At 63.8% G+C, this 22,538-nt stretch overlaps 2 protein-coding genes across 5 annotated transcripts in view; both read left to right on the forward strand.

Annotated features, from left to right (window-relative positions):
- The first annotated feature begins 4,958 nt into the window (after positions 1–4,958).
- NUDT14 (nudix hydrolase 14) lies at positions 4,959–13,222 on the forward strand. 2 transcript variants are annotated; one of them, XR_001905152.2, is made up of 6 exons: positions 4,959–5,147; positions 8,468–8,511; positions 9,174–9,238; positions 9,430–9,667; positions 12,535–12,758; positions 12,902–13,015. XR_001905152.2 is itself a non-coding variant. In XM_003902344.3 (5 exons), exons 1-5 carry the CDS (start codon positions 5,067–5,069, stop codon positions 13,140–13,142), a joined length of 669 nt encoding a protein of 222 aa, XP_003902393.1. In that variant the 5' UTR covers positions 4,959–5,066; the 3' UTR covers positions 13,143–13,222. The 2 variants fall into 2 exon arrangements, 1 of the variants encoding a protein (XP_003902393.1); XM_003902344.3 differs by lacking the exon at positions 12,535–12,758 and having other exon boundaries at positions 12,902–13,222.
- Positions 13,223–18,133: 4,911 nt separating this feature from the next.
- JAG2 (jagged canonical Notch ligand 2) overlaps positions 18,134–22,538 on the forward strand; it is a 28,937-nt gene continuing 24,532 nt past the window's right edge. For 2 of the 3 annotated variants that reach the window (XR_004185374.1, XM_031669028.1), the window contains exons 1-2: positions 18,134–18,591; positions 18,830–19,180. Coding sequence is in view for 2 of the 3 variants with exons in the window: in XM_031669028.1 (XP_031524888.1) it covers positions 18,157–18,591; positions 18,830–19,180 (786 nt within the window). In the remaining variant the exon portion in view is untranslated. The remainder of the gene's footprint in view (positions 18,592–18,829; positions 19,181–22,538) is intronic. The other variant, XM_031669029.1, reaches the window with a different exon arrangement.

Below are 22,538 nucleotides of genomic sequence, written 5' to 3' on the forward strand. Positions count from 1 at the left end.
TGCACCCAACTCCTGCCCATACCAAGTGGACTTCCGTGCCCACACCCCAGACCTCCTGACCCCCCATCCTGACCCTCCTCCAACTTCCCCTCAACCCAGCTTCTCTTGGGACACTCCCTCTGCACTTACCTCGACTCCCCGCCCCCGGCTCCCCTACATCCCTCCTGCCCCTGGCTCCTCATGTCCTCCCCAGCCCCCAGCCCCTCACCTGGGCTCTGTCATGTCTGGAGCTCCCTGTTCATCGTCCTCAACTCTCTGACCCACTTGCTGCCTGTGACCTTACTGGGAAGGATCTGAGCCCTGGAGGAGCCCAGTGGTCCCCCTTGTACCTGCCCTGCATCCAGCATGGCCCAGGAACATCCCCCAGCCGGGCGTCACCAGGAAGCCTTGCTCCCCAGGCTCCCTCGGGGCCCACACTCAAGCTCCCTGACAACGAGGCCACTTTGCCTCCCTCCCCTCCCATCTCATCCTTAGCAGGGGACCTTGCCTCACTCCCCTTACATAGGAAGGACAGAAGCCCACAGCAATCTCCTCGGTGTCCTGCAAGAAACCGGCCCACTTGCTTCGAGGCAAGGCCCCAGGCCGCAGATCCTGGTGCCACAGGGTCCTGCTGTGGTGGTGATGCCCTCCTGATGCATCCTCCCCAGAGTCCAAACCTGGATCCCCAGAACCCGCAAGTATGGAGCTTCGGTGGCAAAGGGGACTTAGCAGGTTTGACTACAGAAGGACCCAAGACGGGAAGATGGTCCTGGGTGACCCGGGGGGCCCTACATGTGGTCACAAGGGCCTCAGAAGAGGCAACAGGAGGGTGGAGGTGGAGATGGAGGATGGCAGCAGAGTCAGAGAGAGGACGGAGGGGCACTCTGCTGGCCTCGAAGGTGAGGAGGGGGCCGGGGGCACCTCAGGAAGCTGGAGAGGACAAGGAATGGATCTTCCCCTGGAGCCCACAGAAGGAGCCGCCCTGTGACCCTTGACCCTCGCCCGGCGGGATGCATTTTGGACACTCATCCCCCAGGGCTGGAAGGCCATGGCTGTGCTGTTCCCAGCTGCTGGGTTGGCAGTGGTTTGTCTTGGCAGCCCTGGGGAGCTGACGCTGGTGCCCTCTGGCCCTGCTACAGGGCGTCTGCAGGGGCCTCTGCCACTACACTCAGCAGGGTCTCCGAAGCCCCCACACTGCCAAAGCCAGAGGTGGCTTTTCAGAGCTCTCCACCGTGACTCAGGCCACCTGGCCACACTGAGTCCTCTCATTCCCCCTCCTGCAGCCCCTCCCCAAACCAAGCTCCTCCTCCACCTCCTCCTGCACCCGCTTCCATGGGGACCAAAGCCACCCTCTGCACAGCCACCGCGCTGGACAGCCAAAGGCCCTCAGACCAGTCCCCTCCTCCCCTGGCCCCAGGCAGTCTCGGTGACCTCCCACAGGGGCAGTGACCTCCCAGAGGGGCATCTGACCACCTGCCCTGCCCAACCCCTCCAAGACTCCCAGTGCCCCAGGGGATGTGCCAAACACAGGCCAAGGGAACTGCCCCCAGGGCCAGGACGCCTCTTCCGGCCTCGGTCTCCTCCTGCCAGGACAGCTTCCTTTCTCCTGACTTGGATCTTCGGGTTTCTGGGGAGTGTCGTGTCCTCAGGGAGGCTGTCCTCTGCCTGTTGGCATGCCTGTCCTAACTCCTTGTGACATCAGGCCTGTCCCGAACCCCCTGTTTGAGCCATCCCAGTGCACAGAAGGAACTGGTAAAGTGTCTGGGCTGCTTCTGCCTTGTCTCCCTTTCCATCTCGTGAGGAGGGACAGCAGGTCTCACTTGCCCTGTTCTCAGCTCCACGGGTGGGCAGTGGCCCTATGGTCACAGACAGTGTGGAATGTTCCTGAACAGCCTCAGTGACATGGGTTTTTCCTTTTTAAAAAACAAAAAATTGAACCGAGCCAGGCATGGTAGTGTGAACCTGTAGTCCCAGCTACTCAGCAGGCCGAGGTGGGGGAATTGCTTGGGGCCAGGAGTTCAAGTCCAGCCTAAGCCACATAATGAGACCCTGTCTCTAAATAAAATTTGTTTAAAATGGAACTGAAATTCACAGAACATTAACCACTTCACAGTGCACACCGAGTGCCATGTAGTACATTCACACTGTTGTGCGACCACCAGCACTTAGTTCCAGAACGCTTTCTTCACCCCAAAAGGAAAGGAAACCCAGCATCCATTAGTCAGCATTCTTCATTCTCCCTGCCCTCAGCTCCACCAGCCCGCAGCTGCTTTTCTGTCTCATGGATTTACCTGTTCTGGACGTTTCCTTCTTTCTTTCTTTTTTCTTTCTTTTTTCTCTTTTCTTTTCTTCCTTCCTTCCTTCCTTCTTTCTCTCTCTCTTTCTTTTCTTGTCTTTTTTTTTTTTTTTTTTTTTTTTTTTTTGAGATGGAGTCTCGCTCTGTCGCCCAGACTGGAGTGCAGTGTCGCCCGTCTCGGCCTCCCAAAGTGCTGGGACCACAGGCTTGAGCCACCGCGCCCGGCCTCTTTTCTTTCTTTCTCTCTCTCTCTCCTCTCTCTTTCTCTCTCTCTCTCTTTTTCAGGATGGAGTCTTGCTGTGTCACCCAGGCTGGAGTGCAGTGGCGAGATCTCAGTTCACTGCAAGCTCTGCCTTCTGGGTGCAAGCGATTCTCGTGTCTCAGCCTCCCGAGTAGCTGGGATTACAGGTGCGCACCACCACGGCTGGCTAATTTTTGTATTTTTAGTAGAGACAGGGTTTCACCATGTTGGCCAGGCTGGTCTCGAACTCTTGACATCATGTGATCTGCCTGCCTCGGCCTCCCAAAGTGCTAGGATTACAGGCGTGAGCCACCACGCCCGGCCTGGACATTCCATATACACAAAATCGTGGAAGACGTGGCCTTTGTGTCTGGCTTCTTTTGCTGAGCATAATGTCTCAAGGTTCATCCACACTGTAGCCTGTGTGGGAATTTCTCTCCTCATGGCTGAGTCATGTTACCTTACACGTCTACACTGCATTTTGTGGATCCATTCACCTGGCAACGGATGCTTGTGGTGTTCTTCCCTTTGGCTGTTGTGAACAAGCATCTGTCTGAGTGTCTGTTTTCAACTCCTTTGGGTAGGCACCCAGGAAGACAGTTGCTGGACCACAGGATAATTCTACGCTTAACTTTTTGAGGAGCCACCAGGCTGCGTCCCACAGCAGGCACCTTGCTGATATTTTCATGCATCTCAGCTCTGCAATCTGCACTGCCGGGCACCTCGACCTGAGTGAGTCTGAGGAGCACGGTGCTCTGTAGAGCTGCTGGCTCTCCCAGGGGCTCCTTGATGGGGCTGCTGTTGCCTCTGCCTGCCCCAGGGCTGCTGCTGCTGGAAGCTGAGACTCATCCTCATTTTCCACACAATCACAGGCAGGAAGGGGACTGCACGGGACATGCGAAGATGCGCACTTACCCTGGGCCCCTCGTGCACCAGAGGAAGAGGCCTGCCTGGCTGTGGGGTGGGGTGGGGCCAGCTTCTGGGCTGGGTGCTCTGGTGGGTAAACTCTGGCTTCTGGGACACCAGGAGGAATGGCTAAAGCGGGGAGACACAGGCCCCTGTAGAGCTACTGGGGCGGTGACAGCTGGACTTGGATGCTGGCTTCATGACCGTGTTCCCCAGCGTTCCCACCTGGTGATACCCCTTCCCTGGAATCTGCGAGCGGTCCAGGACTTTCTGACCCACAGGATGCAGTAGGAATGACACCATATGACATCTGAGGCCAGGTCACACAAAGCCTGGCAGCTTGGCCTGGCCTGGTGAACATGCTCTGGAAGGAGCCAGCTGCTACGGGAGAATCCGACTACCCTGAGACCACCAGGCTTCGGGGAAGCCCACACCAGCCACAAGGGAGGCCAGCTGGCCCTGGCTGTTCCAGCCACCCAACTGAGGGCCAGGGGTGAAGAGGCCATCCTGGACGGTCCACCCCGTTTGGCCTTCAGACGACTCCAGCCCCAGCTGCCACCTGATTACAACTGCAGAGAGACCCCAAGGCAGGGCTGCCTGGCTGAGCTGGGCGATCCATAGGCCAGGCAATAAAGGGGCACTTTAAGGCATTAAGCTTTGGAGTGTTTCGTTACACAGCAATAGTGAACAAGGATCTGGGAGTCTATTTCAAGCCCACATGGCCAGTCCACCCTGAGCCTGTTCCCCTGGGCCATAGTTCAGAAAGCAGGTGCAGGTCAGGGTTCAGGGCCAGTGTGGGCCTTAGCTCCCTTGCCTCAATATTGTTTCCAGCCCCTGTGGAGGCCGTGGTGGCATTTGGAAGGGGTCCTTGGAATCCATGCCCAAGGAAGAACTGCAGCTGCCTGGGACCCTTCCACACCCAGGAAGGACCGTCATCAAGGTAGAACTTGCAGGAGGAGGGAAGGGCAGCTGGCTTTTGAGTGGAGGAGGGACAGCTGCAGAGACAGCGTGGCAGCTCCCAGCCACCCTGGACATCAGCAACCTCGAGGGGAAGCCCCCTTGGCCCAAGCTTTGGCCCCTCCCGCGCCCCACTCTCCTCTCCCCTGGCTTCTTTCCAGGGCCCTCTCTCTGGTCTCCCGTGACTCTCTTCCTGGGCCCAGTCCCTCCCTCCCTGGGGCGCTGCTCCGCCCCCGGCCCCGCCCGCGGACCCCTGGAGTAACTTAATCTCAGGGTTGTGGTTCATCCCCAGAGGCACCCCAAACGGGCAGGCTCTTGGCTCCAACCACCTCCCGGCCCTCCCTCCCCCAGCCAAGAGGTCCCGAGTCCCACCCAAGCACTGTACCCCGGTCCGGCTGGCCCCGCCCGGCGGCCGGGGTCGACCCAGCCAGTCCTTCCTCTGCGCGACGCCCACGTGCCTGCGCGGCTCCCCTGGCCCCGCGGCGACCGGCGCCCCCAGGCGCGCAGCACCCGACAGGTGGCACCTGCGAGCCCCGCCCACCTCGGCCGCCCCGCCCCGCCCCGCGCACCCACGGAGCATGCTCAGAGCCGCCGTCACGCGCCCGCCCGAAAGCTCCCGTCCTGCCAGGGCGCTGCCCCGGGTTGGTCCCCACTGCGGTCGGGACCCCCGCCTGTCCTGGCGCCGCCATGGACCGCATCGAGGGAGCGTCCGTGGGCCGCTGCGCCGCCTCACCCTACCTGCGGCCGCTCACGCTGCATTACCGCCAGGTGAGCCCGTGTCCCCGCGCCCTCCGCGTCCCCGCCGGCGGCCCAGCCCACGACCCGCGTCCCGCCCACCGCCTTCTGCGCTGCGGGCCCCGCCCCGGAGCCCCGCCCCCGACTCCCGCCGAGCTCCCGTAGGGCTCTTCTCCCGCCTCAAGCTGGACAGTGGGTTCCCTGACTCCAGTGAGCCCCCAGGCCGGGGAGGGGCCGCAGGAGGGACATCTGAGGGGACACCACTCATCCTTTCAAGGAAGCATTGCTGGGCCCTATCCTTCCCGTCCCCGGAATCCGACCCTTTTGGCAGTGGGACTCCTTGGTTGCCCTGGGGATCAGGGAAGGCTTCCTGGAAATGGTGGCTTTCATGCTACAACTTGAAGGAGGAGATAGCTGGGCCGAGGAGGAAGGAGCAAGGAGTGCAGAGGGTGGAAGCAGGGAGGTGGAGAAGGAGCTGAGTGAGAATTTGAGCGAGTCTCAAAGTGGGCTTCCTCCTTGGGGTTTTTTCCAGGGAGGGCACCTCCTTGGAGTCTCCATCTGCCTAAGTTCAGCCTTCCCCACCTCCTAGGGTGTCACATTCTCCCATGCCAGGCCCCGACACGAGGGGCTGTGTTGCCTCACTTGGCACCAGGCACATGGTAGGTTAACAAGGAATATTTTGTTTTCTTTTGTTTTTGAGACAGGGTCTTGCTCTGTCTCCCAGGCTGGAGTGCAGTGGCATGATCACAGCTCACTGTAGCCTCAACCTCCTGGGCTCAAGCGATCCTCCTGCCTCAGCGCCTGCCCCGGTAGCTGGGACCACAGGTGCACACCACCACACCCGGCTGATTTTTAAATTTTTTTGTAGAGATGAGGTCTCACTGCTGCCCAAGCTGGTCTTGAACTCCTGGCCTCGAACTCTTGGCCTCTGAAAGCATGGGGATTACAGGCATGAGGCATATGTGTTGGGTGAAGGAGCTACTGCCATCCTCTTCCCACATCCAGTGGATCACTGAGTCCCAGCCTGTCTTCCTCTAAGCCCAGCCCTGTCCGGTTCGGGCCCCACCTTTTGCTTGCATGCCCGCCGGCCCCCAGCAGATCTCCCCTCTGCCAGAGCTCCTGCATGCCATTTAGGCAAAGACTACCCTCCTGGCCACAGTCAGTCCAGCACCCCCAGCCTCTCTTATCAGGTCAGGTGGTCCAGGTCGCCGTGCCCCTCTGCTTGTCTGCCTCCCTCAGGGGGCATCCTGTCCCCCCCATCACATCCAGGATGCTGCCCCTCACCATCCTTGTGAAGCCCTCTTAGCCCCCAGCCTGAGAGAGGCCCTGTGCCCCTCACTTTCCCTGTGGCGGGAGTCCTGTTGGCTCTCCCCAAGGCAAAGCTAAGCTGGTGATGCTGGCGGGGGGCAGCTGGGATCAGTCGAGGTACGGCAGGTGGGGACATGGGGTCACTGCCCTTTTCCCTGATGGCCACATGGGATGCCTGCTTGTGGCTGCACAGTCCCCACAGGGCTGGGCCTCAGGCAGCAGGTACAGGGCAGCCCAGGCAGGTGCCCTCTGTGGCCCTGGTGGCAGCACTCTCTCCCTCACTTCCTGTGAAGCGCTCAGGGCAGCCCTCGCAGCCTCAGCGGGCAGCCCACTGGCACAGCTCTGCTGAGGGGCTCTGGTAACCAGAGCTGAGCTGGTGTGGGCCGTGGCTGTGGTGGACACGGATGCAGGCTCAGGCCGGGCGGCGTCTTCTCAGGGCCAAGGGACATTGGGTTGGACCTTGGCCGCCACCCAGGGACAGCTGCAGCCCTCAGCTTTTTGCTGCATCCAGCCAGGGGAGGCCTGTGATGTCAGGCAGACCAAAGGCGGGGGACCCCCATGGCTCTGAGGTGATGGGGCTTTGTTTGCACCCAGCCCTGCCCCTCTTTCCCAGGCCTCAGTGGCCTCCCTGAACCTTCCTGCACCTTGACCTGGCTGGATCTAAGGGTCTGACACACTTTTGACCTTGAGCTGAGAGGGTCCTTGAGACCTGCATGGGGTGATGTTACTCAGGGGGAAGCAGTGGTGGGGAGGGGGCATGGGCATAGCAGGCACATGGCAGGCTGTGGGCAGGGGGCTTCCCTGAAGCCTGCCCTGGCTGGGTGGCTGGCTCTGGGGTGGCTGGATGTCAGGCAGGCCTGGGCTCGCCTCCCGGGAGTGGTACCCCACGGCCTCTTGGGCATCCTGACCTGCGCGGGACACTGGCCCTCCCTTCCCTTGGAAATGGGCACTCTCCTCCCAGGACGCCTTTGCCTGCCAGCCAAGCTCAGAGGGCCTCTGTGCCTCTGCCTGCCCAGAATCCCTTCCCTCACTTCCGTCACCTCTTCCAGGAAGTCCTCAGGAAGGCTTCTTCCCTCTTCTGCAGTCCTGGCTGCACTTCCTGTGTCTCTGCCGCTCAGGCTCTGTCCATTTCACAGCCTGGGCAGAGCCCCCAGGGTGGGATGAGCAGCTCACCTGGGCCTCGGAGTGGCAGATGGGCTGAGCTTGCCGGAGATGGGACCCCGTGGGACCCCGTGGGACCCCAGGCCCAGCCCCCAGGATGGGAGTGCATCTCAGAATCCGTCAGTTCCAGCCTCCCCCAGCAGGCCCAGCCCACACACCTGCCCACCCAGGGTGCAGGGGCCTGCCAGGGCGGCGTGCCCAGCGTGTGGAGGGGGAAGGTGGAGGGTGGCCACAGGAGAACAGGACCACAGGGTATGTGGGAGAGCCACGGCCAGAAACTGAGGATGGGAGGGTGGGAGGCGGGGCCCAGCCCGGTCACCATCACAACAGTCACAGAGTCCTGCAGTGCCATCTCCTACCTGGCTGGGGCGCCAACCTGCCCCATCCACTCCTGGTGCTGGCCCCTCCTGCCCTCCTGTCTCCCCCTGTTCAGTGGCCCAAGGAAGCTTCAGCAGGAAAACCTGATCTCTCCTCTGCCTGTGGGGCCCTCCCTGCCCTGCTGTGAGGGGGTCATGCCTGCCTCCCTGAGCCTCCCTGAGCCTCCATGAGCCTTCCTATACTTGGTGACAGTGTGCGTCTCTCTGCAGCCCCTTGTGCCCGGTCTGTGCTGGGCAGTGTTTCATGGGGTGCCTGGACACCTTCCCTGCCTTTTGCCCTGGTCTTCTGCCTCACTCCTAGGGTATTAGGCTGTCCTCGACCTCCCTGCCCCTCCCAGGCTGCTTGCTCCTCTGCCCACGGGAGCTGCAGCTCCTGGGTCCTGTGGGCCCAGGCCATGAGCCGATCTCCCTGGTTTGGAGTGGGTGCGGCGGGTCTGTGGCCTCCTTGGTTCCCCAAGCACCTCTGCCCATCCTGGCACATTGTAACCGCTGATCTGCCTCTTCTAGAACGGTGCCCAGAAGTCCTGGGACTTCATGAAGACGCATGACAGGTGAGAGCCTGGCCCAGCCCGGCCACTGGGGAAGCCCCAGACTGATGTCCACGGGAACACTGGGCCCAGGGGGAAGGGCCTCTCCTCCCTGACGTTTCTTTTCCCTGCGGGGCTCCAAAAGTCCCTTCTCTCTGCCCGGCCTCTGGGTTTCCTGTCCCGGAGGGGTCAGCCTGAGGCCTGGGGGCCGAGTCAGGTCTTAGCTCAGGCCACCAGGACCGTGATGGTGGGCAAGTCCTCTCAGGGCAGGGAGAGGTCATCCTGGAGCCTTTGCCCCTAGCATCCAGGGTCTGGGCTGGATGGCGACGTGGGTCGAGGAGTGTGGCTGGTGGGCAGCTGGTCAGTGAGGGCCAAACGTCCTGTCAGTCACCCGGCCGCAGCTGCTAGCACCCTGACCTACTCAGCTGCCCGTGTGTCCTTCCCTGCCCCCTGCCTCCCATCCTGCCAGCTGGAATACAGCAGGTCTGGGTCCTGGCCGGACTGTGACCCTGGAAAGCTCTTGTCCTGCCTGGGCCTCAGCCATCCTATCTGAGCAAGGGGCCTGACCTCCCTGGGCTGCTGGCAAGGAGGTGGGATGGCCATGCTGGGAACAGAAAGGTGGGAGGCAGGGCCCCAAGCAGGGCCAGTGGAGTGCTTCTGTGCTGAGCCCCTCCCACCGTACACAGCGTGACCGTTCTCTTATTCAACTCTTCTCGGAGGAGCCTGGTGTTGGTGAAGCAGTTCCGGCCAGGTGAGGCCAGCTGGGGTGGGAAGGGGATCTGCAGGGTCACCTTCAGGTCCCTGTGGTCCTGAGGGTCTGAATATAGATGTGGGAGGGGGCTCCAGGGGAAGCTGAGGCCTTGTGAGGGGGCCTGGCTGCACGGGTGACTTGGAGGTGGCCACCACGTGGCTGTGAGCATAGTCTGGCTTCCTCCCACGCAGCTGTGTATGCGGGCGAGGTGGAGCGCCACTTCCCAGGGTCCCTAGCAGCTGTAGACCAGGACAGGCCCCGGGAGCTGCAGCCAGCCCTGCCCGGCTCAGCGGGGGTGACAGTTGAGCTGTGTGCCGGCCTTGTGGACCAGCCTGGGCTCTCGCTGGAGGAAGTGGCTTGCAAGGAGGCTTGGGAGGAGTGTGGCTACCACTTGGCCCCGTCTGATCTGCGCCGGGTCGCCACATACTGGTGAGTGGGACCAGGCCCTCAGGTCTGTGGTGTGGCTCAGGAGATGGGAGAGGCTTTCTGGGAGAGGGTGAGGGCCCCGTCCCTGGGAGTGTGCAAGCAGGATGGATTTCTCCTTGTTTTTCAACATGGGATTAGGGGAGGGTTGGACAGAGCGCGCCTTAGATCCTAAGCCAGGCCGGAACCTGGGCTCTTGGGGCTCTCTGGAGCGTCTCAGCCCCATGCCTCCAGCCTGCGGCCCCCAGCCGTGTGGGGCAGGCCGGGTGGCAGCTGCTGCTGACAGGTGCCTCTACTTCCTGTAGGATTAAGACCGGGTGCTGGGGGTGGGGGTGAGTCACAGCTCTGTTCTCAGAGGGTGGCTCAGGAATGAGGGAGAAGCTGTGTCCTGGGCTGGAGAAGGGGTGGCTCCAGCTCTCCTGGGGAAGAGGCACGGCCTGGAGCCTGTGCTTTGGGACGTGACCCCACCAAAGTCGAGGCGCCAACTCCTGCCCCATAAGGCCTGCCAGCTGGGGTTGCCTTCCCAGGATAAGATGTTGGGATGAAGCCCATCCACTTCCCCAGGGACACTACGATGGGCTCCTGACTCCAGCTGAGGTCTTGGGGAAGGAGGAGGGTGTCACAGAGTCCCCCCAGCCCCACCAGCTGAGCACCAGCCTCCACAACCTCCTCCAGAGGCTAGGGCCCACTACACTGGGAGAAGCACCAGAAGTCTCTGAGCCTGTCAGCCCGGCACATGGGCCACTCAGGGTTGAACCTGCGGCCCTCCCGCCTCAGTAGCCTCAAGGACTTCACCTGGGTGCGTTCCTGCCTGGGTAGGTGGACTCCAAGTTAAAGGCAGCATTTCCACGCTGGGCCAGGCACGGTGGCTCACTCCTGTAATCCCAGCACTTTTAGAGGCCAAGGCAGGCGGATCACCTGAGGTCAGGAGTTCGAGACCAGCCTGACCAACATGGAGAAACCCTGTCTCTGCTAAAAATACAAAATTAGCCAGGTGTGCTGGCAGGAGCCTATAATTCCAGCTACTTAGGAGGCTGAGGCAGGAGAATCGCTTGAACCCAGAGGCGGAGGTTGCGGTGAGCCGAGATTGGGCCATCGCACCCTAGCCTGGGCAACAAGAGTGAAACTCCGTCTCAGCAAAACAGAATTTCCACGCCGAAGGGTGGATTTGGGTGTGAAGGATGGGCCTTCGTTTTCTGCAGGTGTACACCCCGTGGCCGGCCATGCCCACTGTGCCCCCACCTCCCTGGCCCGTGGTACTGAGCACAGCTGGGAGGCATGGGAGGGGTTGGAGTCCCCTTGGTCCCCCTGGAGGAGGTGGGCCTGGGCAGAATCCGGGCAGAGGGGCTGCACGGCATAGGCTCTCAGGGCAAGTGGTCAAGCAGCCTGGGCCGCGGTGGTTCTACTGGCACAAGCTCTGGGCCACAGCCTGATTGTGAGGGTGCTGGGGAGCCAAGGAGGGCTCTGGGAAGTGGGCATGCTGCTTAGACTTGCATTGTGAAGAGCAGGCTGTGGCTTCAGGGACGCAGGACTGGAGATGCGGCCAACTAGGGGTCAGGGCGTCTGTCTTTGAGGGCCTGATGGGGGGCTGGACTGACAGCAAAGTTCGCCCACCCTGTGGCAGGGCCCGTGGCTCCTGTGTCTGATTCTGGAGGTGAGCCAGGCCTCTTACCTGCCACTGCAAAGGACAAGGCCCGGGGAGGCAGTCAGCTTGGGGTGTGATGGAGTGAAGTTGGAACGTGCCCTGGGGTGGGGGAGGCATTGCCCAGCCTGGCTGGTAGGTTCCTCTACAGCCCGGGCCAAGGGCCGGGCCTTCTCCTTCACAAGCCAGCGGAAACCGGGGCTGGAAACCCCAGACCCGCCACTTCCCCCAGAGGTGCAGCTGTGGCCGCCACCGGAAATGGGCCATCAGGAAGGGGTCTGCGGGAGGTGAGGGGCTAGAGGGCAAGGAAGCAGCTGGGTAAGGTCAGTCTGGGATGGGGAGGCCTTGGGGGTGGGGCATGGAAGCCCCCAGTTCTGTTCCCTGCCCATGCATGTTGGGCCCATCTCAGAGAGCGGCCTCCACCCTGCAGGCCTCCGGCTGGCCTCGGTTCATGGTACCCGACAGCCCCTCCTGGGGCGAGCCAGGGCTCCCCCACCCCCTGGTCATCTTCCCAGATGCCCCTCAGTCCCGTTTCTCCCCAGATCCACACCTCGCTTTCCCCGTCCTGTTCCAGAATGCAGCCTGGTCCCTCTGCCATCCTGTCCTCCCAGCCTGTGGTCTCCCTCCACACACGCCAGTCCAGGCACCTTCCCTTGGTGCCTGACCCCTCCTGGCTGCCAGCAGCCCCCTTCTGGCCACTGCCCACTGAGGGAGGGGGCTCCGTCTCACCCCCTCCCCAGCCTGGGCCACTGGGCCTGATCCTGGGGACCTCGCTGCCACCCCACCCCACTCTGCCATGCTGCGGGGGGGTCAATGCATGCTGTCCCTAGTTTGAAACTTGTGTCCTGTGGGTTCCTGGTGGGGAACCCTTGTGGGAAGGCCATTCCCAGCCTGCTGGGTTTGTCCCTGCTTCCCAGCCAGCCTGTGTCCCTGTATGGGCTGGGGTCTGGCATGGGCCTCTGCAGCCAGCCACAGACTGAGGGGCTCCAGACAACACCGGGAACAGCCTCAGGGCGTCTGTGGTTGGGAGCTGCATACAGGGCTGGGGTCTTCTGCTCAGCCTTGACAGGTGGCAGGCAGGTTGTCAGCCGGATCTGCAATCTCATGGGGGCATGGGGTATCCTTGGCCCACATGGTTATGGCAGAATTCACGTCCTGGTGGCTGGCAACTGGGTCCCACCTCTCTGCTGGCTGTTGGCCCCTCCCAGCATGGCGGTTGCTTCCTCTTCAGGGCCAGCAGGACAGGTCTGAATTTCTCCCTCTCTGGCGTTGAAACACTCTCCGGAGGGCTTCCTGATTGGGCCATGCCTGCCTAGGATGCTCTCCCTTTTGATGAGCTCAAGTCACTGCTTAGGGTCCTTAATCACATCTACAACACCCTCCCCACCTGGCGAGTACAACCTGATCAGGGAAGGGATGCCCTGCTGGTGGAGGGGCCACAGGCGTGCACACCAGGTGGGCATCTGGTGGGAGAGGGCATCCCACAGTCCTGCCTACTGGAGGGCTGGAGGGAGCAGAGTAGAGAGGGTGAGTCGGAGGGTGGTAGAAGGGCCAGGGGGCCAGCAGGGCGACTCAGCAGACCCTGTCTCAACCCGTAGGTCTGGAGTGGGACTGACTGGCTCCAGACAGACCATGTTCTACACAGAGGTGACAGACGCCCAGCGTAGTGGTCCAGGTGGGGGCCTGGCAGAGGAAGGTGAGCTCATTGAGGTGGTGCACCTGCCGCTGGAAGGCGCCCAGGCCTTTGCAGACAACCCGGACATCCCGAAGACCCTCGGCGTCATCTTTGGTGTCTCGTGGTTCCTCAGCCAGGTGGCCCCCAACCTGGATCTCCAGTGAGATCCAGGGTTCTAGACAGAGGCCAGTCTTGGCCACTTACCCTACACTCTGCAGACCCAATAAAGGCTTACATAGCTCCAGCCTCTGCCTGCTGGTTCTGAGCTGTGACCAGGGCCTTGGAGAGGACTGGGGAAGGGGCGGGGAGCAGTGACCCTGACCTGAGATGGCCCTCGGGACATGGCGAGCTCTCCTGTAGCAGGAGCAACTGGTGGCAGGCCTTGCAAGTGGCTGCTGTGGGGCTGAGGACAGGCCTGGGAATGCCATGGGCAGGGCCAGGCTGTGCCTTCTCTTGGAACTAGGAGGGGTGGGGTCTGGGACTCATGGAGGGTGGCATGGCAGGCCCGGAGGTGGACCTGCTGGTCACGGGGCTGCAGCGTGAGCTGTACTCACAGGAGTGGTGGCTGAGCCAGTCCTCGGGTGTCGGGATGGGGCAGGCAGCACTGCAGGCTGCTCACTGCAGGGAAAGTGCGCTGCCTGCTCCTGGGGCAAGTGAGCGGTCCCCACCCTGACGAGCTGGGCTAGAGCCACTCCACAGGAGCCTGGAGCCAAAGCTGCCCCATGTCGGGGGCCCCAGTAGCTGTCCATGCACCCCCGACCTTGGAAGTTTTCCAGGGGACCTTCCTCGGCCTGTGGGGTATGCAGAAATGTCTGCAGGCCCCCAGAGGAGGGGGTGGCACACAGGGTGGGGACACAGGGCCAGTGTTCTCCTTGACATGGGCCAGGTTCCTGGTGCTAACCTGATCCTGGTCCCGGAGCACGGCCTCAGCCTGGGCCGCCCAGCACCAGGCTCTACTGGCCCCTGAGCATCTCTGGCCTGTATGTCCTGGCCTTGCCTTTTGACATGTCCTGAGGGTGGGGCTGTGGGAGGTGCGTGCAGCTCAGAGCTGCTTCCCAGGTGCCCACAATGCTTGTGGGGCAGGAACCCCACTGGCCTGGTCTGCTTCCTGGGCCACAGGTGCACAGGAAGGGCTCCACAGCTAAATGGCTGTGTTGGCACTGGTTGTGGGCATTTGAGGGCACTGCTGGGCCATCAGTCTTGGGCAGGATCCTCTCCTGGACATCATTAGGTCCAGGCTCTGGCTCCCAGGAAGGTAGAGAAGGGGACTGTGAGGTGAAGGGAGCCTCAGTACCCTGCAGGGGGGCACCCTGGGTGGGGAGGTGGGGACTGACCCCCTGTTGTCATCCAGCACAGTGCCAGGCAGCCTGGCATTGGAGGCTGTCCTGAGGAGGCTGTGCCTCAGGGGCCCACAAAAGCAGTGCCACCTGTATGCAAATGCTGACTGTGGCACAGGTGGAACCCTGTGGGCATCAGCAAGGCCAGTGACAGGGCTGCCGCAGAGGGGCTGTCTGCATCAGCAAGGCCAGCGACAGGGCTGCTGCAGAGGGGCTGTCTGGTATGAGGTGTGTGCCTGGGAGAGGCGGTCACGTATGGGTGTGTGGGTCTTGGCCAGCCTCAGCTTCCCTCTACCCAGATGAGGCCGCAGCAGGATGTTCACAGGACAGCAGCCCTGCTGTGCTGCCCTTACCAGCAGCCTGCCTGGTGACCCCATGAGAGTGCAGCGGGCCCTCCGGGCTGACCGGCAGAGGCTGCCCACTGCCTCAGAGGGACCTCTCGCAGGCACCAGGTGGGTCTGGCCCCCAAAGCACCGAGGGGACAGGTGACAGGGCACCCGGACCTGGGTGCAGTCCAGCCCCTCACTCTGCTCCGCAGCCTGATGGGGTGGGTCAGCAGGCAGCGCTGCCGGGCCTAATGGAGCTGGCATTGATTTCCCAGCACTGGAGAGGGGGTTGTAACCGGAAACTCCCCTCCCTGTCTGCTATATTTAGCACTGCAGGACCCGGTGGAAGCACAGCTTACTCCAGAACCTCGCCGGCTCTGTCCAAACCCCTGGCAGCCTGTCCCCAGCCTGGTCCCCAGGAGTGCCCTATGGGCCCAGAGCCCCTGGCCAGGCTGAGGGGCTGCACCCTTGCCCTCTGCACACAAACTGGGCACTGCCCGCTTCAGAGCACACCCCAGCCCCTCAGAGCACAGCCAAGCCCCTCAGAGTGGGAGCCCTCCAGGCTGGGGGATGGGTGGCTCTGGGAGGCTGGAGGGTGCTGTGGTCCAGCGGGCCGCAGGACAATGACAAGGTCCCTTTCTAGAAGAGACTGAGGAGCTTGGTCTGGTGAGGGTTGGGGCTGGAGCCCTGGTCCCCGCTGGAGCCTCAGCCCCTCACCCAGCAAGGTGCAGCGCCAGGGAGCAAATGCTTTTTGTCAAATCTGTATAAGGGGCAAGAGTTCCCACTGCTGCCTTCTGGGAACTCAAACCAGGGTCCAGCTGCCTGGCATTTTTGGCTCAAGGGCTGCAGAAATTCCTGCAGGAAAGGGACCCCCTCTCCGATGCCTCCTATGTCCCCCTCCTCCCCAAGGGCGGGTGCGGCCACCTTCCTGACCTGGGTCCTCTCGTGGACATCATGAGGTTCCGGTAGTGGCTACTAGAAGGAGACAATGAGAGGGAGCCACCCTGGGCAGGAGGGCAGGGACTGACCCCTTGGTACTGCCCTGATGCTCACCCACCTGCCCTGGGCCACGGATACCCAGGCAGGTCTCACTCCAAAGGACCTGCAGGGAGGCAGTGGGGTCGCCATCCCCCTGCTTGGCAGGATGGGCTGGGCTGTCTACCCTGAGGCTGGGCAGGCCAGTGGGCAGCGCTCCAGGCAGGTTGCGGCCCCTGCCGGGTTGAGCTTGAATCTTGAGATGAGTGCGCATCCCTCACTCGGGCCTCCGCGCTGAGACAGCTCTGAGCTGGGGGCGCCTTGGCTGACATGCAGATGCTGCGGGAATAAGCCCCACACAAGCCCTCAAAGTTCAGCCGCAGGGCCACTAGCCGCTGCGTGGCCAGCCTCTTCAATCCTTTCCTCCCACAGCTGGCCAAAAGCAGGAAGCTGGGAGCTGGACCAGGGAGGGGAACCTGGAGGGGCTGTTCCCTGGGTTCCCTCCTACGCTGGAATTCCCCCACCTCGGCCCAGCACCATCCCCTCCCCTCACCTGCACCATGGCAGATCCTTGACCTCACCCCTGTGCCTGTCCCCTCCCTACAACCAGGGGTCTTTGTGAAAATGTAGGTCACTGCAGCCCACTCAGCTCAGTTGCTTCGGTGACCCCTGTTGGGTCTTAGCGGGGGGACTCTCACGTCACCACTGGCCTTGGGTTGTAGTCAGGACCCTTACCAGGGTACCGCTCCTGTGGCTCCAGGGCCTTGACACATGCTGTTCTCAGCTCCTGGCCTGGCTGACCTGTGCCCGTCCACCCTCTGGCGGTCCCCTATGCCAGATTCTGCATTACTTGTTTAAGTCCTCTGTCCGCTCCTGGGCCGGGAGCTCCTGAGGGTGTGCAGGGATGGAGTCTCCCTTGTTCACCACAGCCGAGTGCCCAGCAGAGGCACCCAGCACCCCCTCCCCCACCATAGTGGGGCAGTGGGCATAGGTGGGGATGGAGCCCTGGGCCTCTGGAGCCGGGCAGGGGGCTCCTCTGTCCTGGGGTTTCCTTCTCTCAAGGACCTGAGTACCTGCCCCCAGGCCAAAGCACAGGAGGGGTGGCATCTCCACAGGGAGCCCCTCCCCCCGTAGGCGGTAATCACTGCCCACATACCTGAAGGCAGCAACTGGAAGGCTCTGAACACAGCTTGGATTCTCTTATTTGGTGGGGGTCTCTGTGCCTCATCCTGGCTTGTGTCTTAATCCCCACGAAGCCTACCCGCTACTAGGTTTGGGGTGGGCATTCTGAGTAAGCAGAGCCAGCTGAGGCGGGCATGGAGGCGCTCTGACCCACCCCTTTAGGGACCTTCAGCTGAGCCTGCGGCCTGGATCCTGGAGGGGCTGCTAAATAGGGATGAGGCAGGCAGACCCTGCATATGGGGTGTTCACAGGCCCTGTGCCTCCAAAGCTCTCTTCTTTCAGCCCTCAGCCCCAGCCCCATGGTGGCAGTGACTTGCTCCAGGCTGGGGGGCTACACTGTCACCCAGCTCTGGGCACAGGACAGATTTGGCAGAGGAGCTAGGGGGAGAGAAGGCAGCTCGGTTATCACGGGGATGGGTTGAGGACCCCTCTGGTCCATGTGGGGATCTTGAACCACCAAGGTGACCCCTAGCCTTGGAAAGGACCGCGCTCAGTGGTGGAGAGGCAAGGTGCCCTTGGTATTGACCCTGTGGCGGAGCCTCGAGGTCACCCAGGGAGAGGGCAAGGAAGTGACTGCAGAGGATAGGATGTAGAAGCCTGGTGACCAGGGCAGCAGGGGGAGGCCTCTCTTGGGGTAGCCTTCAGGCTGAGCTTGGGGGGCGAGAGGCGGGAAACGGGGAATGAGGCCTGAGCACTTCCTGAGGGCATGGCCTGGCGACCCGAAGCCAGCTCCGAGCTGAGCAGTCTGCACCCTGGAGCATTTGTTGACTGGCTGCATGACCGGCGCGCCTCGCAGAGGGGAAGGCAGGGGTGTCGGAGGGGCGCAGCGCCCCCTGCAGCCGGCGTGGAGGCGGCAGGAGCGGAGCGGAGCCCGGGAGATTCCTGGAGGAGGTGGGGGGCGCGCAGTAGGGGCTGGGCACGGCTCTGGCCCCAGGGCCGCGCCACCCCGCGTGGGGGCCGAGCCCTGATCACAGCAGGAGGCGGCATCTCCTCTGGGACTGCGAGGAGCGCGGCGGTGGCGCACTGATGGGAGGGGACCACACGGCAACCTCGGGGCGCCCCACCCCCGGTTTCTGACACCCGGCGGGAGCCCAGGCGGAGGAAGAGAGGCCGCTTTGCGGCGCCGGCGCTCGCCTCGCTGATTCACGCGGAGGTGTGAGCGGGGCCCCAGCGGCCCGCACTGACCCCAAGGCCCCGTGCCCCCGCCGCCCGGGCGCCCTGGGAGGCGCGCGCCAGGCCGGGGCGCTGGCAGGCGACGCCCTCCGCCGCCTTTAAAGCCTGGGGCGCCCCCGGACCCCCCCGGCCCCACCCCGCAGCGCGGCCCCGCCCCCTCATGCATGCAGGTGCGCGGGTGACGAATGGGCGAGCGAGCTGTCAGTCTCGTTCCGAACTTGTTGGCTGCGGTGCCGGGAGCGCGGGCGCGCAGAGCCGAGGCCGGGACCCGCTGCCTTCACCGTCGCCTCCGTCGCCGCCGGGTGGGAGCCGGACCGGGCAGCCGGAGCGCGGCCGCCAGCGAGCCAGAGCTGCCGCCGCCCCTGCACGCCCGCCGCCCAGACCCGCGCGCCGCGGCGCTGCGCGCCCGTTCGCGCTGCCGCCTCTCTGCCGCCGCTGCTGCTCTGCGGGCGCCTGGAGTGGCGGCGGGCGCGATAAGCGTGCCGCCCGGCGCGGCGGCTGGGAGCCGGGCGCGGGCGGCGGCGGCGGGGCCGGGCGGGCGGGTCGCGGTGGCAATGCGGGCGCAGGGCCGGGGGCGCCTGCCCCGGCGGCTGGTGCTGCTGCTGGCTCTTTGGGTGCAGGTGAGCGGGGCGGCGGGGGTCGCGGACGGGGCACACCGGGCCACCCCTCGGGGCCGGGCGGGCACTGCCTGGGGCCGCCGCGGTTCGAAGCTTCGAGGGCCGAGGCGCGGCGGCGGGGGCTCTGAGCGGGCGCGGCTGGGTGGGGGCGGGGCGGCGGGGCCTGTTCCCCCACCCGTGGCGCCCGGCCCGCCGACCCCGGCCCGCGCCTCCCTCCGCTCTCCCGCTGCCTTATTTTTAGGCGGCGCGGCCCATGGGCTATTTCGAGCTGCAGCTGAGCGCGCTGCGGAACGTGAACGGGGAGCTGCTGAGCGGCGCCTGCTGTGACGGCGACGGCCGGACAACGCGCGCGGGGGGCTGCGGCCACGACGAGTGCGACACGTACGTGCGCGTGTGCCTTAAGGAGTACCAGGCCAAGGTGACGCCCACGGGGCCTTGCAGCTACGGCCACGGCGCCACGCCCGTGCTGGGCGGCAACTCCTTCTACCTGCCGCCGGCGGGCGCTGCGGGGGACCGAGCGCGGGCGCGGGCCCGGGCTGGTGGCGACCAGGACCCGGGCCTCGTCATCATCCCCTTCCAGTTCGCTTGGCCGGTACGTGTGCTCCACCTCGGTTCTCCAGCCCTTCCCTCTCCCTCCGCGCCCCGGCCCCTCGCGCTCCGCGGCCTCCCAGCACCTGCGGCTGGGTCTGCGTGCGAGCCGAGCGCGCCTAGGCGAGGCGGGGCGGGGCCGGCAGGGGGCGCGTGCTCTGGGGGCTCGGTCCGCGCCTGGCCACGTGGGCGCGCCGGGGCCACGGGGCCACCGGGAGCGGGGTCGCGGCGGGGGCGGGGCGGCGGCGTCCCGCGTGCGCGGCGGCCTGCGGCGTGTGCCTGCGTCGCCCTGCGCGTGTCTGTCTGGGTGGGGAGGCGAGGCGAGGCGCCCAGGTCCCGGGCAGGCCGCGGAGGCATGTGCGCAGCGCGTGCTGGGGCTGGTCTAGGGCAGGCCCTGACGGAGCCGCCCCGGGCCCGTGGCCAGCCTGTGCCTGCCCTGCAGTTTCCTGGATGCCTGGGGGGCACGGGCGGGCGCCGTGGGACCTAGGCCCGGGAGAGCCTAACGCCTAATGCCTATGTCGGCGAAAGCCCCCGATGCCGGCCCAAGATCCTTCAGAAGCAGAGATAGTGGGATCCTGGTGCTGTGATCTTCTGTGGCACTGCCCTGTTTGTGGATTTTTTTGGTTTTGTTACTCTTTGGAGGCGCAGAAACTGAGTTGGGGCTCTCTGGTCTCTCCTGGCAGGTAGCCAGTCAGGCAGGGGCCCTGGCCTGGGCATGCTGGGAGGAAGGGTGGTAGGGGTCCAGTGTCACTGGGAAACAGGTACTCATCCCAGTGGGCTGGTGGGCGGGTAGTGGTAGGTGGGCAGGCCCAGGCCTTGGGCGCCTTACCTCATTCCCTGGAGCAGGGCCTTGCCCTCTTGCCCAGAGGTCCTTCCCTGCTTGGTCACTCTGCTGGGGAACTGGAACTGGGTGGGTGCTGGAATGAGAAAACCATGCAGACTTGTGATCAGGGAGTAGATGGATCTGGGAGCCAGGAAGTGGCTCCAGCCAGCAGGAGGCACAGGAGTGTGCCCACCTGGTATCCTGGGCCCCAAAGAGATTGTGAGTTGAGGGCAAGCCCTGCCGAGGTCATGCCAGTTGGGCCTGCTGTGTCTGGCTCCCAGTCCTGTGCTGTACCTTTGAAGCCCTGGCTGGTGGCCTTGCCTGCTGCCCCTATCCTCACGCCTTCCTGAGCTCCCACCTGTGGAAGCTGGCCACAGTCCCCTTTGGCCATGTCCTCAACCCCTGAGCACCCTGCTGGGTATCCCTTGACCCGAGGGGCCTCAGAGTGGGGAAAGTGTCCCCCTGATGGAAAAGGCAGGGGCAGGCATGGGAGGGCCCAGGCAGTTGTGAGAAGCCCAGCTCGTCGCCCCCACGGCAGCGCGGCAGGCAGGTCTGAGCAGGGCCCGCAGCCTGTCATCTGCACCTGGGCCTGAGCCAGCGTGGCCCCACATCGCTACCTGAGGATGTGTTTTCTGCTCGAGTTGGCAGCAGTGGGTGTGGGGGCAGGGAGGTCTTGGAGGAATGTGGCGGGCTATCGCGTGTCCGCCCTGGCTCTTCGCCCCGCTGGCCAGCCGGTCAGGTGTGGGATGGGACTGGGCAGGCCCTTGCCTTCCTTGGAGTCCGGGCACTGGGTTTCGGGGCCAGCTCACCTCCCTGCCTCTTGCTTCCAGCCGGTTCCTCGAATGCCCCAGGAGGGGGCAGGCGGCCTGTCTCTGGGTTGGGGGCCGGGGCAGAGGCATAGCTGCATGTTTGGGGGCAGCCCTGTTCTCCTGCCATGTGGCCTGGCTGCCAGGCGAGAGCTGTGCCGTGATGCCAGCACCCTGGTATTTGCACTCGGGCGGCAGCAGCCTGTGGCCACACTGCCCTGACTTGCTGAGGTCCTGCTCTGTGCGGTGATCTGAGGTGTACTTGGCTGTGACAGGAAGTTCAGGCTCCCTGGGACTTGAGGGGTTTCAGCCTGGAGGCTAGGGTGGCATCCTGCCCAGGCCCGCAGGACTCTTGGGCTCTGTGGAGTAAAGGGTATGAGAGGGCCTTGTGGAAGAGGAGCTGGGGAGTCTGGGCTCTGCATTCACTCCCTCTGCCCCCTACCCCCTGAGTGATTCTCCCACCTTGTGGTCTCTGCTGGTGACCCAGGCCTGGCTGGATGGCCCTCTGCCCCCTGGCCTGGCTTCTTGGCCGGGGTCTGTGTGCCGTCTACAACTCATGAATCTGTGCTGGTCTCAGGCTCAGCTTCCCTTGGTGGGTGGGCCCGGGGTCTTAGATGTGGAGAGGTGGTGGACCACGTGCCAGCAGGCTGCCTGGCTGCCCCTCCTCTCCTGGCTCCACCCCTAGACGTCCCCAGGAGGCCGGTATCAGCCTGGGTTGGTCCTGGTGCCTGACTTGTAGCTGGCAGGGTAAGGCCACATTCTCCCGGTTGCGTGTGTGCACGCACCCCGGGTGCTCTGTAGGCGTGGCAGGTGGTGATGGAGGTTTGGAGAGGAGTAGTGTCATGGTGGGGGCAACGGGGAGCTTTGCTCTGGGGCCTGGTAGGTGGCAGGCCCAGGGGGCACCTGCTGGCTGAGGGAGGAGCAGGGTGGTGGCAGTTGGCTGTGACCTGGGCAGCCAGGGCCCCGCCCTCAGAGGTGCAGCTGGAAGCCGTGCCTGCCTGGCTGGTCCATCTCTGGAGCTAGGAGCCCAGGAGCCTGCCTGCCAGCGAGGGTCTCTCCTGTTCTGTCTCGGCATGTGCATGCTGGGCTCCAGGGCAGCTGTGCGGGGTGGCGTGGGTGGAGCGTGGTCCCCGTGACAGATCTGGGCTTGTGAGGAGAACGGGATGGGTGAGGGCCCTGCAGATATAGGAGGTGGGCCTGTGGCTGACCCTGTATCTGTCAGCTCAGGAGGCCTGAGGTCCTGGGCCATCAGAAGGTGCTGGGGCTGAGCTTTTCTCTCCTGTGAAATGGGTATGGTGGTGCTTTTTCATTGCGGGTCTCATGAAGTCAGATAGGGCTGCTGGGCTCCCAGCTCAGGCTCTGCTTGTGCCTCCAGCCTGGCTCCCAGAACTGTCCAGTACCTCCCCTTCCCAGCCTTCCCTCTCCTCTCCTCTCTTCGCCCTAGGGAGGAAGGCTCTTACAGAGCCTGCCCCCTGTATCCAGCCCGACTGGGGCTCAAGGTGGGCCAGGCTGAGGTCTGTGCCTGGGGCCACCTAAGCTGCTCGAGGCAGGCGTGAGGTTCAGCCCCACGCTGCTTCCTGTTTTTTCTGAGCTTGGGGCTGGGGCTGACAGGGCCCTGGCCTCCCCACCCCACCTTCAGGGGATCCTGTCTGCACACGGAGACACCTTCTTCCCACACCTTCCCAGTAGGGACCAGGAGAGCTGGCCAGTCTGGTGTGGACCATGGGTGTCTG

This window comes from Papio anubis, chromosome 7, assembly GCF_008728515.1.
Source record: "Papio anubis isolate 15944 chromosome 7, Panubis1.0, whole genome shotgun sequence".
Taxonomy (NCBI): Eukaryota; Metazoa; Chordata; class Mammalia; order Primates; family Cercopithecidae; genus Papio; species Papio anubis.

What these genes read in the sequence shown, in the direction of transcription:
- NUDT14 (XM_003902344.3), top strand. Translation starts at nt 5,067, where the DNA reads ATGGACCGCATCGAGGGAGCGTCCGTGGGCCGCTGCGCCGCCTCACCC. An exon ending in TTCATGAAGACGCATGACAG is followed by an intron (nt 8,512 to 9,173) that starts GTGAGAGCCTGG and finishes CACCGTACACAG; the next exon opens with CGTGACCGTTCTCTTATTCA. An exon ending in GGTGAAGCAGTTCCGGCCAG is followed by an intron (nt 9,239 to 9,429) that starts GTGAGGCCAGCT and finishes CCTCCCACGCAG; the next exon opens with CTGTGTATGCGGGCGAGGTG.